General features: G+C 45.8%; 1 protein-coding gene across 1 annotated transcript in view; it reads left to right on the top strand.

Moving 5' to 3' along the window:
• Nucleotides 1-14568, top strand: part of LOC147898935 (chlorophyll(ide) b reductase NOL, chloroplastic-like) — a 119316-nt gene that overhangs the window by 44679 nt on the left and 60069 nt on the right. The window contains exons 3-4 of the mRNA XM_087378476.1: nt 9068-9129; nt 9272-9358. Of these exons, the coding sequence (XP_087234602.1) occupies nt 9068-9129; nt 9272-9358 (149 nt within the window). The remainder of the gene's footprint in view (nt 1-9067; nt 9130-9271; nt 9359-14568) is intronic.

The raw sequence follows: 14568 nt of genomic DNA, 5'->3' as shown, positions 1-14568 counted from the left end.
GCACCACTCCTGGACTTTCGAGATGACTCTATCATGTAAACAGACATGGACCTAGACAAAGCAGGTATGATCAGGACCTCATCGGACCGACACCAGCCTGTTACACCATATGGATACGTGCTCCCTGATCTGGGCAGGATGCATGATCTCATCATCTACTACGGGCTCGACCTATGGCCCTCCTCAAGTGGTTTTACTTGCTTCCCACACTGGGGGGACACTAGTGTAGTAGATTACATCATGGGATCCCCTACCTTCACTTCATGTATCACCGACTTCACCGTAGCACCACTCCCTCTAGGAGCTGATCACACATACCTATTCTTCACTATCGCCACCCCACGCTTAGCCACACCACACACCACATAGGAAGCACGACACCTACCACGACATACACTTTGATCACAGCCTCTCACCGGCCTACTCTGGACGCCTAAACAGACTCCTAACCTAAATCGATCACATACCACTCATAGAGGACCGTGCTGCCCTGATTAGTCGCACACTCCACGAGGCTGCCCTACAAATCTTTTCCCACACCACACATCCACTAGACCACCACCTCTTGGTTCTGTACCTTGCAACAATTAGTACGATGCGGAGTGCAAGGCTTATCGCCGACGGCTCCGATTTGAAACCAGATGTCACCTCCTGAACACACTAGATACGGTTCGCAAGTACTGACATCTCGTACGTCGGAAGAAGCAGGCATTTCTTTGTCGAAATGAGGAGGAGCTGTTGCACATCTTGTACAGCAGCAACTCTAAGGATTTTTGGCGGAGATTCCTTGAGCATAGGTCCCCATCACCCCTCACCGACACGAGAGTCTGACACACGTATGCACACCATCTTTATAATGTCCCACACCAGCCCACTCCAGATCTCATACACAAACCTCGCCCCACACCACTTGCACGCTGTTCACCAGAGGGGGAGTCAAGGACGCGACATTGAAACTGCACAATGGCCGAGCGAAGGATCACGAGGGGCTATGTACTACATATGGGATTGACACGTTAGCCCCGATCCTAGCAAAGCTATTCAATGACGCTGTTTGCCTTGGCTTCCCTCGCACCTAGACACTCAACACCATCACCCCCATCCACAAGGCAAGGGATCCCATGGACCCGAGTAACTACAGGACTATCATGATTGGACATGTGATGTCCAAGATCTATGCAGCTGTATTGGATGCATCGGTCAGCTTGTTCGCAGAGATGAGAGGGCTCAGAGCAGAGGGTCAGGCCGCTGTCAGGCGAGACCATGGGACTATGGATCTCATACTCACACTCAGGACTGTCATTGAGGAGGCCAGATCACGGAAGGAGAGGGTATATTGTTGCTTTGTGGATTTTTGCAAAGCCTTTGACACAGTACCTCGAGCTCGTCTCATCACACGCCTACAGACACTGGGATTTGATCAGAAGATCATATGGGCAGTCATGGCACTGTATGAGAGAGTCTCAGGCCGAGTTCGGACAGGCGCAGGTTGGATAGATGAGATCCTGAGTACCATAGGGGTCAAACAGGGTTGTCCCTTATCACCGACCCTGTTTGGCCTCTACATCGATGAGCTTGAGACTTTCATGGGGGTATTTGGAGGGATCGGTTGCTCACTTGCCGGGATCATCATCAGGATTCTTCTTTATGCAGATGATGTGGCACTCTTGTCGTCCACACCCGAGGGGCTCCAGCAACACTTGGATGCACTGCAGGCTTTTTGTTTATCCCATGATTTCGGCGGGTTTCCAATTGAGATCGTATCCTCATACACTTACTTGGGGGTCATCTTCTCCGGCTCGATCTTCACGATGAGACCAGCGATGCAGGCCAGACTGAGTAAGGGATACGCCTCACTGACTCGGCTAGAGAGACAATGCTTTCACTCCCACTTCCAGGACCCTCGGACCAAGGCTCTTCTCTTCGACTCCTTGGCCAGTCGGTATGTATGGCAGTCCTTGTTGGGGGCCTGACATGTCAGAGATAGAGTGGACACGGGTGGAGCGCCTGCAGATTCTGCTCTCACGGATGATCCGGGGGAAACCGTCTATACCACATCACATCATTCAAGCCGAGTTTGGTGCTTCTCCACTCCAGCTAGATGCAGCCTTTCAGACCATCACATATCTACACCGGGTTAGATCATATGGGGACTGAACATCAGGGAGACAGAGGTTGCCATGGTTGGCTCTCGATTCCTCCATGAGGTTGGCAGCAGAGGGAGACGAGCGATGCTGGTATGCACGGACTCACGGATGGTTTGTGAGACTAGGGTTCCACATCAATAGGATATGAAACGAACTTTCTACTTACTACAGCAGATCAGAATATCCTCCCAGCCAAATCCTTGCTAGAACATGAGAGCTCAGAGAGAAATCGAAAATCCAAAATCACATGAAGGTCCATTCTCTCTCTCACTAACTCCAACAAGCCCCATCTCCCTAGATGGATCTAGATGCCACATGTCATCATCATAGGGCCTTTCCTAATGCATCTTTTCACCCCTCTCTTGGGATACTTTAATTTCCTTTGCCCCTAGGCACATTGCTTGCATTAGGTCCTTAGCCTTAGATCCACCTAGTCTGGTGCTATCAGCCCTCACCTAGGACCTTGACATTAATTCCCTCCCGATCATTTACATGAAGCGCAAACAAATATATTACAAACGTAGATCCTTAAGGGAAATGTCGACTGATTCTTCCGAGGTCATGCCACCTCAGCTAGAGCGTAACATTCCTTCCCTCTTCAGACATCAGCGTCCTTGATGATAAAGTCTGGGAACACTCTCCGCAATTGGTATACGGATTCCTAGGTAGCTTTTGATAGAGGCTGACCATGCCATGCAACCAACACCGTGGGTATCTTCCGATTTCGCACTTGCATTGTTCCTCGGTCCAGGATTCTTGTTGGTTTGCTGCATTATCCTCTATCTCCTGAAACAAAACCACACCTTCGATTAGTGAGTCACCTGTATGTAAAAATTTCTTTAAGCGCGAAACATGAAAAACCGGGTGTACCTTGAAACCCTGTGGCAATTCTAATTTATAGGCCACCTTGCCTATTCTCTTTAGAATTAACCACGGCCCACAATATCGATGTGATAACTTAGCACACTCTCCTGAAGTTAACGACTTCGAGTGCGAAGGAACTCTGAGAAAAACTTCTTCTCCTTCTTGAAATTCTCTTATAGACCGGTTTTCATCCGCATACGCCTTGGCTCTATGAATAGCCTGGCGGATATTAGCTCTCGCAAGTGCTAGCATCTCCCGCATCTGAACCACAAAGTTTGCGGTACTAGGCACTCTCTGAGGTATTCCAACTGTAGTTGGATTTTCTAGTCTATAACCATAATTCAATTCAAATGGACTAAACTCCGTAGAGGATGTAACAGAAAGTGAGAAATATATACAAGGCAACCAAAAACTGTTCAAGATTGCATGTCAATCTCAAGATTTGAAACTCTTCCCTGAGATGAAGAGACAGCCTGAGGAGAGGACAACAAAGTAGCAACTTCCTCTTCTAGGAAAAGAATGCGATATGCTGTCACTGCAGCCCATGTAATGCCAGTGCTCTAATTTTTTTTAGAAGTATTACCTTTCGATGACGCACCATTCCAAGTGTGAGAAGGCAAGGGTCTCCTGGCTGAAATCATTTTCCTAGAATTTTGCCCAACATCATTCAAATCCCCCCCCCCCCCTCTCTCACTTGTGCTAGAGAAGGTGAAGGTAGGGAAGGGGATACATGTGCAGTAGAGCCATTAGAAACAATTGACGCTTTGCCTTTGTCTTGTGCTGCAGAAATCTGCTTATTGTTTTTATTTTTGACCACATAAGACAAACCATTATCTTTAGATGGCATCTGCACAGGCCCATATGGGTTCTTGATGCATTTTCTGCACACGTAAAGGACATTGGGAAGCCATATGACCAAATATTTTGCAAGCAAAGCAAGCTACTGCAAACAAACCCCACTTGAGTTTGTAAAAAGCACTTCCCATGTCAACATTATTCACAGTGACCGAATAAGAATCTGGCGTGGGATGATCAGTATCGCATAAGATGCAAAGACGATTTGAATTCCCATTCAGCCGTGGAGGGCAAACTACTTTGCCCAAAGAGGCTGCAATTTTGGGCAAAAGGGAATCCAAACATTGAGGAAAGTCCACAATCTCAACCCAAATTGGACAATGATGCCGGATGAGGGCTTGGTAATCCTGGTTTGTGACCATGGAATCACATGCACCATTTGTTGCCCATAGATAAGGGGAGAATGCTTCAAAAGCACCTGCTTATGTTCTTCATCTGTCATTATAATTTCAAAGAAACCCCTTGCTGCATAATGGACTTTACGAACAAAAGAGCCACCAAGAGTTTGAGTCAACCAATTACCCACATCTGCGGCAGCAAGCATACGTCTTGGGAAAAAAATAATGACAGCATGTTTGGCATAGTCCCGCACAGGGTCCACAATGTCATCCACTTCGACAATGAGACCAACTGTAGGGACTGAATCTTTCCATGCTTTACGAGTGTCTTCAAAACCCTTGTGCATGACCTCATAAACCATCTTGGATTTAAAAAAAACATGAATAGGGTCATCCTGACCCACAACCTGCTTTTGCTTTTATTATGGCCCAACCTGTCCTTTTGAAAGGTCTTGTAAAATTCATATCCATCCATCTCGAGCTGATAAGAAGAAAACCCTGAATTTGAAAGGACTAACAAAGAGCAAAATGTACAGAAAAAGGGAAGAAGGAAAGAGGCCAAAAACAGCAAGCTTTTGACGGAGGAAACTGTACGGAATAAAATAGTATGGACACCGTACGGCTGTACAGAAGGCAGGCCAACGGGATGTACGGAGGGCAGGCGTAGGATGGCAAGGGCTGGGCTGCAACAAGCTCTACGTAGCCTGTACGGCCTGTAGAAGAACACACACTGGCTATGGAAAACGGATCTCTCTCTCTCTCTCTCTCACACACACACACACACACACACATATTTTTTTAGTGAAATCTTATATTTCTGTGTGGGAATCCTCAAAAAGAGGTAAAAACCCACCAATAAGTACAAGAAAAAAAATTACAAGTAAAGCCTCAGAGCAAAAGTCATGAGGCAGTCAAGTAAAAAGCTACATATCAAGCTGGAGGAAGATCAAACACAGCATCCTCGAGCTTCAAATTATTGCTCTGTAAAAACTGATGCAGTTATGAAACCACACCATCAAAAAAAACCAGCTGTTTTTTGCCCTTGTGATTCTTCTTGATATAGGCTGGTACCCGAAATTACTGAATCACAGGGTCAAAAACCTGTTGTAACATGGGATGAAAAGATTCCAATAAAAAAAGCACTTCTGCATCCCGAACAGAAGAAGACTCTAGCATAGACATCAGAGGCAAAGGAGCTAGATCAACATCTGTATCCTCTGACGAAAGAGCTGCATCTGATAAAGTAGAACTCAGCATTTCAACTTCACTTCGAGGATCAACCTGAGAAAGAGCATGTGCAGCATCCTGTATGATCCCCTCTGCAAGGAGCACATCCATATCTAGAGGAGGAGGTTGATGATGCTCAACGGGGATCGGATCCTGAACTTCTTCAGCAAGAGAAAGATTAACTTGTGATTTTTCTACCTTTCTCCAGTAATGCTTCGGAGCAGTAATAGAAGGCTTATTCAGTAAAGCCTTAGCTAGAAATCGGAGGAGAAGGAAGAGTAAACTTTACTGTTGAAGAAGGAGCAGGAGGAGTGGTCATGGAAGCCGAAGGGCAAGCACGTGCAAAATGACTAACTTGCCGGCACCGATAACATGCTGTAGGAAAAGAGGCAAAATGCAGCCTGATGCGCATCGGATGAGCAAATCCCAAATCAAGATCCAGAGTAGAGGGCACGGGCTGCATCATATCCCATAAAATACAAAGGCGAACATCCGAGTAGCCTGCAAAAACTCCTATCTCGAAACATGTAGAGGCCTCTCCCAAAAAGCTGCAAGAGTAGGAAGATGCTGAAGAAGAGGCAGAGGCAAAGCTTTAATCCAGACGGGACAATGAGTCAGAAGAGAGGCAGACGGATCAAATAGTGGATCCCAGGGCATCACATAAGCAAAGAAGCTAGCCTCATGAATACTAGCACGACTGACAAGTCGCTCCACCACATCAGTCGAAGAGCAGTGGGCATAATAAAAACCTTTGCCTAGAAAGACAAAGGAGGAAAGGCAATCCGGACCCACTGCAACTTCAGCCCAACGACGAAGTTGAGCTGCAGATAAAACCGTGCCCATAAAGTAGAGACAGACCCCAAACTGCTGAGCTTGTCGAAGACCGGAAACCAGAAGGGCAGAGTCCAAAGAACAAACAAGCTGTGAAGCCGATGAAGGAACATTTGTGACAGAAGCAAAACACATCTGGCGAAGAAGGTCCAGTTGAAGAGAAGTCGAAGGACCATCCGGGATATCCAACTTTGCCGATTTAACCAAGGTGGAAGGAGGCAAACCACCACGCTTCTGCCGAAAGAAGACACGTGCAGGAGGAGCAGAGGCAGAAGGGGGGGCTGAAGCAGAGAAAACGAAAGAGCCATTTGTTGGAGCAGCTAGAAGAGGGGAGGAAGAGACATCAGGATAAGACTGTACAAGACCCGGTGTGAGAAGAGCAAAAGGCTGCAGAGACAGAGGGGAATACGAATTTGGTATGGAATTTGGCTGTACGGACATGGGAGCATGTACAGAAGAATGAAAAAGGACGGGTAAAGAAATCTGTACAGACGGGGGAGCTTGTACAGACGACCGTACAGTGGGTATGGGCAGCAGCGGGTCTGGGACGTATGCAGACGGAAGATGTACAAGGGCTGATAAATGGGGTACGGATGTAGGCGCAGCAGCAGTAGCAGACTATGGGCAAGGTATAGGGACGGGTGAGGGAGGGGTTGAGCTCGCCATCGCTCCTCCTACACACACCTCAGGCATACATGTTTCTCGCGCGCGCGCACACACACACACACACACGCGCGTGCGCGAATATCTATCATTATATCTCTCTCTCACACACACACACAAATATTTGTTTTTGGGTGGAAATTTTTGTTGCTTTATCTTACAGAGTTACTATCCCAAAATGGGATGTGCCAAAATACATCAAGAGAAGATCTCAATATATGACAAGTATACATCAGAGTCTATGTACTGAGTTTGCAGACAATCATAGAAAGATTGCTGCAAGGAGTGCCTGCAAAAAGAGAAAATAGAAAAAGTAGGATCACCAAAGACTATGATTTATGTCTTTCTATAGAGTCCAGAGTGCCCAGTAGCGAACCCAAGTGAAAATAAATCAAACTCCTGTCTCGGTAGGCGAATCCCAAAAAGCTAGAAAAACTTCCAAAAGAAGCATTTGGAAATTTGGTTATCAAACGTTGCCCAAGGAAGCTTAAGAAATCACGGGTGTGAGAGCAATGCCAAAGAAGATGAGGCATTGATTCCTGCGGAGCCAAATATCTACGGCGACATTCGGAGCAATATGTCTGTGTGCCAAAAGCTGCCCAGATGGAAGAACTCCTAGCAAGACTCTACACAAGAAAAGCTGTTGTAGAAGAGAGATTTTAGAATTCCAAATCCCTCGCAGTCGCTTTGGCCACCATTTTGCAGGACGACTCATTTGCCAAAGATGATTTGCCCTCTGTGAAACCCAAGGCAAGGGTAAAAGAACTTTATAAAAAGAAGATATAGTAATGTGAGACAGCCTCCCCAAGCAATAGCTTGTTGTCTGACTAGTACCACCGTCACTTCGATAGTCGGTCTCTGGGGTCGAATAGTAAAGAAGAGATATTTGGGATCCTCATTTGTGAATCAACTCCTCGGCGAGTTTGCCATGCCGTGTTCTTTGAGTCCTGGCAGCATTGTGTCCCATACTGTCTCTTCCTCGGGTCACCAGGGAGTGATTGCCCTGCGATTGGACTCTGATTGGCCATGGTCTCGCCTCTAGGGACAGAGGAGTTGGTCTCTATGACATTTGGCCTCAAGTAGGAATGTCGCCACGCATTATTGCTGATTAAGATGGTCTAAGAAACCTGAGATCGGTGGTCCAAATCTACTCCTCAATAGATGATAATGTTGTCGACATATCTCATAGTACACAGGGCATTTAAATGCAAAGTCCTCTTTTGTCTCAACTGTCCACATGTCGCATAGAGTACCGATCCGTCTTTCGTGTGGAATGCCCTTTGCTCGTCCCATCTCAATCGGTAGCCTGTGAGAGGATGTTTAGAACTGCCCAATCGAGATCCTCAATGCACGTGGGAGATATCACGGGGAGTCCATAAACCCTCCTCTGAGATCTATAGGCATTGAGTTTTATCGAGAGCTCGTTTGATGCTAGCTACGTCCTATACGTGGATCGTTTGCCAAGAAGGCTTATCACTTATTGCTTCCATGGCCTTGGATTTAAAACCATGGAAATGGCTTTTGGCATGTGAATAAGTCTCTTTCCGGGTGGAGGGCTTATCTTTGGCGCATTTAGAGGGCTTCTCTTTGGAGTAGTAAGCTACCTCTCAAGCAATGTGTTTTCTTATGGCGTTTGGTTGGGGATTTACTAGTGGGATCTTCTTGGCTGCCATGCGTATCGCTTCTTCGGCCTGCCCCACTTGTTCTCATCTGCGGGAGATGGTCTTACATTTATTTTGGACCTGTCCTCTAGCTCGTGGATTTTTTTTAGATTGACGACTAGTCTTCGTATTTGTTTTCCTAGGATTTCATTTGCAAGCCATTTTGGTTGTTTGACAGACATGTTGCTATACTTGACTATGATCACTTCTTCTCCTGCTATCTCGCTATTGGGCTCTTTGGTCGTTGTATGAAATATCTCTTTTACCCAAACAAAAAAAAAGCATGCATGCGTGTATGCGTGTATGCAATTTTATGTATCTATGTGTGTGTCTATGTATGTGTGTATATATGTAGACAGGCACACATGCAAGTATATGTATATAGGAATTTTAAACATTGAATATCCATCTTCAAGAAAAAAAATCAAACATTCTTAGGTGAATTGGTGACTGTTTTAATTTTCCCCTTCGGCATACACAGGGGAAAGTGTTGAGAAAGTGGTGGAAGAGTTGACGCAGGAGTTTGGTGAGCAACGCGTATTTGTATGTCTGCAGTTCTCAACATTTTCATTCAAGTACAAATTCGAGAGTAGCTATTTGGATAAACTGTCTCATAGGTCCTTGGAATCAAATAGCACTAATTATTGAACCTCTTTCGTGATGCTTTTTTTGAGTGTTGTTTCAGGGAATAGCTGTTGATGTTAGAAATGGGCAAAGTGTAGAAGCATTGGTTGTGTATGCGCAAATGAAGCTTGGATATGTAGACATTTGGGTATGTGGTTGTGACATTTTCTTTGCGGTTGTGACATTTTCTTTGCAGCCGTATGATATAGACATTATTCTCACACATTTCTTCCAATTTATGGACTAATGGACAAACAATCTAGTATTTCTTAAATTGCCATCACTTTGGAAATTTCTATGCATTTTGTTGATTGAAATGACTTTAGCGACGGGTTATCATCGTTTCAATTCTCATCACAGATGCTTGTTTGAATGTAGGTGGCTTATGCATACCATTTTATGTAGAGCATTATCACTTTTTAGAAGTGATGGAGTTTGTAGGCCATCTTCATAGCCCTCCATGTAGAGTGACAAGAAACGAATTTCACATTTTGAAATATGAAAGTACCTTCATCCTCCATCGTCCGTTCCACAGCTCGGAGTCGTACCTCCGTACCTCCCCCCGTCAACACCTTTCCATACCTCCCGTCCGTATCTAGTCCTAGTCCTCCCTAACCTCGAGTTGGGCTCAACCCCCAACCCAACCCGGGTGTTAGGTTAAGCTAGGGGGTTCAACATACAACCAATTATGGACTGGCCTACCCTCTCCTCCAAGTCCCCCTCAACTCCCTCAACTCCTTCAACATCCATCAGGACTCGGTACTCTACAGTTGCAGCCATGACACGCTCTCCATATGCACGGAATTACCAACAAGAAGGCTCAAAACGACCCATCCTCAGGCAACAGGATCAGATTTTTTATCTGCAGCAGGCAGTGAGAGAGCTACGATTGGAGCTGGCAGAAGTAAAGGCCCGACTTCACATTCTGGAAGGGCGTGGTAAGCAGGCAGTAATTGATGAGGCTGTAAAATCTTGGAAGCATCCCCACCCCTACCGCGCAGCTAGTCTCTTCAGTCAAAGATCTTGTTTACACTAAAGTACAAAGTGCTAAGAAGGAAATGATTCTGGAAGTGGACAACAAAGCAAGTAAGTTTGATATTCAAGCAAAGATTAAAGAACGCGAAGCTAGATGTGATAATGCGTTGAAGATTTCCGTTCTAGGTATGAAAAAGAATCTGATTTCTATCTCAGCCATCTCCCTAAATGGCTTCAGGGTTCTTTTTTATGGTTATCGTTGTCCCGTCTATGACAGCCGGTATGATGACTGCATTGTACTTATAGGGTCACTTTTCAGTGGGCTGTACCATCTTGATGCCTATGAAAAATAGCTAGCTTTAGAAGCAAATTTGGTCTCTGAATCTGTCATTTCAGATACACATTTTAGATTGGGGCATTTGAATTACAAAAGTCTTGAAAATGCATTCGAAGGATATGGTTGTAGACCCCTTCTCTACACCCCTTCTTATCAAAAGGCAACTCCATCATGTTGAAGTTACCTCCTATGACGCATTAATATGCAATGGGGATCCAAGAAAGAAGTTCCTTCCACAGGACACGATTCCCTCGATTATTAGGGGCATAAAGGTTGAGAAAACCAACCTTATGTCCCTTAATCAAAAGAATGATTGAGGGGATAATAATACAATGTCTAACCACTCGGGGGAGAAAGGAATGTGAAAGTGAAATGCATGTCTAACCACTAGGGGGAGAAAGGAATCCGAAACTGAAATGCATGTCCCCCCCCCTAGCACCCAAGGCAGGTGACCAAAACGTGTGACCTGAAAGCAATTTACCCGACTTAGAAAAATCTCTGGCATCCAGCTTGTGCTCCTGAATCGAAAGAATGCCAATGGAGCCCCCTGTAATACCTGGATGGGGGTGAGTACAGATATGTTGCCTACCGTGGGCGATGAGGTATATCATCGAGGCCCTGTATGTTCCAATTGACAATCCTCATTAGGGGGAGGAAGTAGCATGGAACACCTTACCCGACCTAGTGGGGGAAACAAACCCCTCAATGGGGGAAGATCTCATGCTTGAGGAGCGAGGAGAGAAGCAAGTGGAGGAAAATCCACGGGGGGAAGGACCACATCCACTTGAGGAGGGAGTCAGCCTAGGATCGAAAGGAATGCCTCACCAAAGGCATGAAATCGAAATCCTCATCCAGAAAGTCTGCTAGATCTCCCAGGTTTGAAAAAGAATTCTTGAAGTTCAGGCCTCGCATTTGGGTACATAAGATGCGTGCAGTTGAAACTGGAGAGATAGTGGCTGCAACCCCCTTCTCTCTGTCCAAGAGGGAAGACACGGACGAAGGATGAGCCCGCTCGTAAGTGTTGGAATGTGAAAAAGAACTAGAACTAGAAAACTAGAAATGGAAATGAGATGACAAGACTGAAAGATAAGAAATACCTTGAGAAGAGTGTAGACAAGACACAAGCTAGACAGATAGATTAGAATGATGTGACCCATTGAATATATGGGCCAAAGTACAAGACATAATGCAAGAGTGTTTATGGGATAATTGTAGAAGTGCCACATGGCACACACTCAAGACATAAAGACTAGACTTAGACTTAGACTTAGACTAGGAAATAGTACACTTAGTGTGCACTTATCTCCAACACCCTCCTTAAGTGGACACTAGGAGTAAGACAGAAAGACAAGACTAGAGGACAGACATAAAGACTGATAGACTGGATAGAAGACATGATAGACAAAAGATCCTGAGACACCCCTCCTCAAGTGATATCCTCATATGGGTCCACAAGGGTAGGGACAAGATGGATCTAAAACATAATCAGACAAATAGACAGACAGACAAGACTAGATAGACAGAAGACTGACTGTAGACAAATAGAAAGACCAAGACACTAGAACCCCTTGACCTACATCATCGGTGGTCAAGGTGGTAGACAAAACATAGAAGTAATCAGAAAGCCCATTTTTCATCATGTAAGGAAGGAACAGCAGGATCAGCTGATGGAGATGTTGCAGCAACATGGGCTGAGGTAGATGCAGGAGCTGATGTAGAGGTTTTGGAGTAGCAGTCCCTCTCCCGGTGATTATCACGGCCACAAATGGTGCATGGATGAGCCTTGAAACAGTCCTTCTCCACATGATTAGTCTTGCCACAATGGTTGCAAGGCTTTCTTACCTTAGAACTGCCTTTCTTTGCTAAAAATGCAGTGTCAGTTACCTTGCGTTGTTGAGTTCTTTCTTCCTCTTGTAGAGCATTGATTATACCCTCAAGAGAAGGATTATTATGATACTTGAAGGTAGTGACAAGAGTAGTATAGGAGTCAGGTAAGCTTTTGAGAAGCACAGCAATAGCAATATCTTCGGAGATGGGAGACTTGACTGACGCAAGCTGAACCATAAGACTGCGAAGATAATTAACATGAGAGGCTATAGTAGCTCCTTCCTGCATATGTAGATCAAAGAATGAGATCATAAGTGCAATTTTAGAGTTTTTAGATCGGGCTCCAAAAAGAGTATCCAGAGTGATCCATGCTTGAGGAGCAGACTGTATGTCGGAGATGTGATGAATGTAATCATCTCCAAGGCCAAGCAATATGATAGCATAGGCTTTGTCGTTCTTGGCAGTAACAACTTGCTCAGATGGACCTTCGGGGGCATCACGGTGAACAATGTCCCAAAGGCCTTCTTTCATAAGATGGCACTTGATTTTGATCTGCCAAGTATGAAAGTTGGACCCATTGAATTTGTCAATAGACATGAGAGAATGAGAGGAGGATGCCATGTGGGAAGGTCTTACCTCTTGCTAGGATGCAAGGGCAGTGTCTATTCCCTTACAATATTGTAGAAATAAATGAGAGGAAGGGATCCTAGAAGCCAGTTCTCTCACCACTTTGTCAGGGCCATAGCATATGACAGCCCATCGAAGCAGGAGGAACCAGCAGTTTGCAGATATGAGGATTAACAAAGACTGCTCAGCAAACTGAAAGAGACAATGTACAGTACCTTAGCAAGAACTGAATGCAGAACTGATTGCAGGTTGGGCAGAGAAAAACTTCAGCTCCTCCTTTATTTCGAGCAGAAAAGGTACGGGCAGCAGCTTCAGAAAGTCGTGGGCAGCTCCTTCAGCTCACGAAATCAGGGCAGGCAGATCTGCAGCAGTAGAGGCCACCTGAACTGGGACATCGGGTGCAGGTACAGATTCCGTACAGTCGTACGGACTGTACGGACGCACGGACGGCGACGCAGAGTACGGCGGCGTACGGACGGAGTACAAACGGCGTACGGCGGCAGACGGACGGAGTACGGACGGCAGAGGATGCTAGACTGTGCAGATCTGACGTGACAGCGGATCTGGCACTCAGATCTCGCTGAGCTGCGCAGATCTGGCGCAGGGATTTGAAGCGGGCGGAGCAGGCGTGCACGCAGATCTGAGCGCAGATCTGAGTGGAGACTTGGAGCAGGCGGAGCAGACGTACACGCAGATCTGAGCGCAGATCTCAGCGCAATGGCGGGGCAGAAAAAAAAAAGGCAGATCTGGGAGAAGAGGTGGCCAGCAGAAGTGTAGAAGAGGACGGTGTAGAGGTAGAGGTAAACTGAAAGGAGAAGACGAAGCTATGGCTACAGCAGAGTGAGAGAAGAGGAGAGGGGATCTACATGCTCTGATACCATGTTGGAATGTGAAAAAGAACTAGAACTAGAAAACTAGAAATGGAAATGAGATGACAAGACTGAAAGATAAGAAATACCTTGAGAAGAGTGTAGACAAGACACAAGCTAGACAGATAGATTAGAATGATGTGACCCATTGAATATATGGGCCAAAGTACAAGACATAATGCAAGAGTGTTTATGGGATAATTGTAGAAGTGCCACATGGCACACACTCAAGACATAAAGACTAGACTTAGACTTAGACTAGGAAATAGTACACTTAGTGTGCACTTATCTCCAACAGTAAGAACCCTGACCACGAAGATCTGCAATAGGGCAGGTGAGGGAGCTGTAATCGGAGCAGCATTTGGAGCAGAATCCTGAGGTAAGCAGGGTGTATCCTCAGGTATCACTGGGAGTGGGACTAAAGACTGGGCAGTCTCTTGATCAATAGCCTCCAGAAGTGCAGAAGATGTAGCAATGGAGGTCCCAACATGAACAAGAATAGTAGCCTCAGTGGTCCATAGGCTCAATGGGAGTGGCCTCCAAAACAGTAGCCGAGTGATCTATCGATATTGGAGGTCGGACCGAGGCCGAAGCCCATTGAAGGACAACAGATGCCATAGGTGTTGGCCATGTAGAATGTGAAATCGGTGCTGCAGAAGCACTCTGTCGAGGAGGAGTTGTACCAACACTCTGTCGTGGTGGAGCACTCTGAGGAGGTCAAGG

The sequence above is a fragment of the Dipteris shenzhenensis genome, chromosome 8 (assembly GCF_047967505.1).
Source record: "Dipteris shenzhenensis isolate YYH24624 ecotype China chromosome 8, Dip_SZ_1.0, whole genome shotgun sequence".
Taxonomy (NCBI): domain Eukaryota; kingdom Viridiplantae; phylum Streptophyta; class Polypodiopsida; order Gleicheniales; family Dipteridaceae; genus Dipteris; species Dipteris shenzhenensis.
The sequence above is the reverse complement of the archived record's forward strand: the minus strand, read 5'-3'. Positions and strand labels throughout refer to the sequence as shown.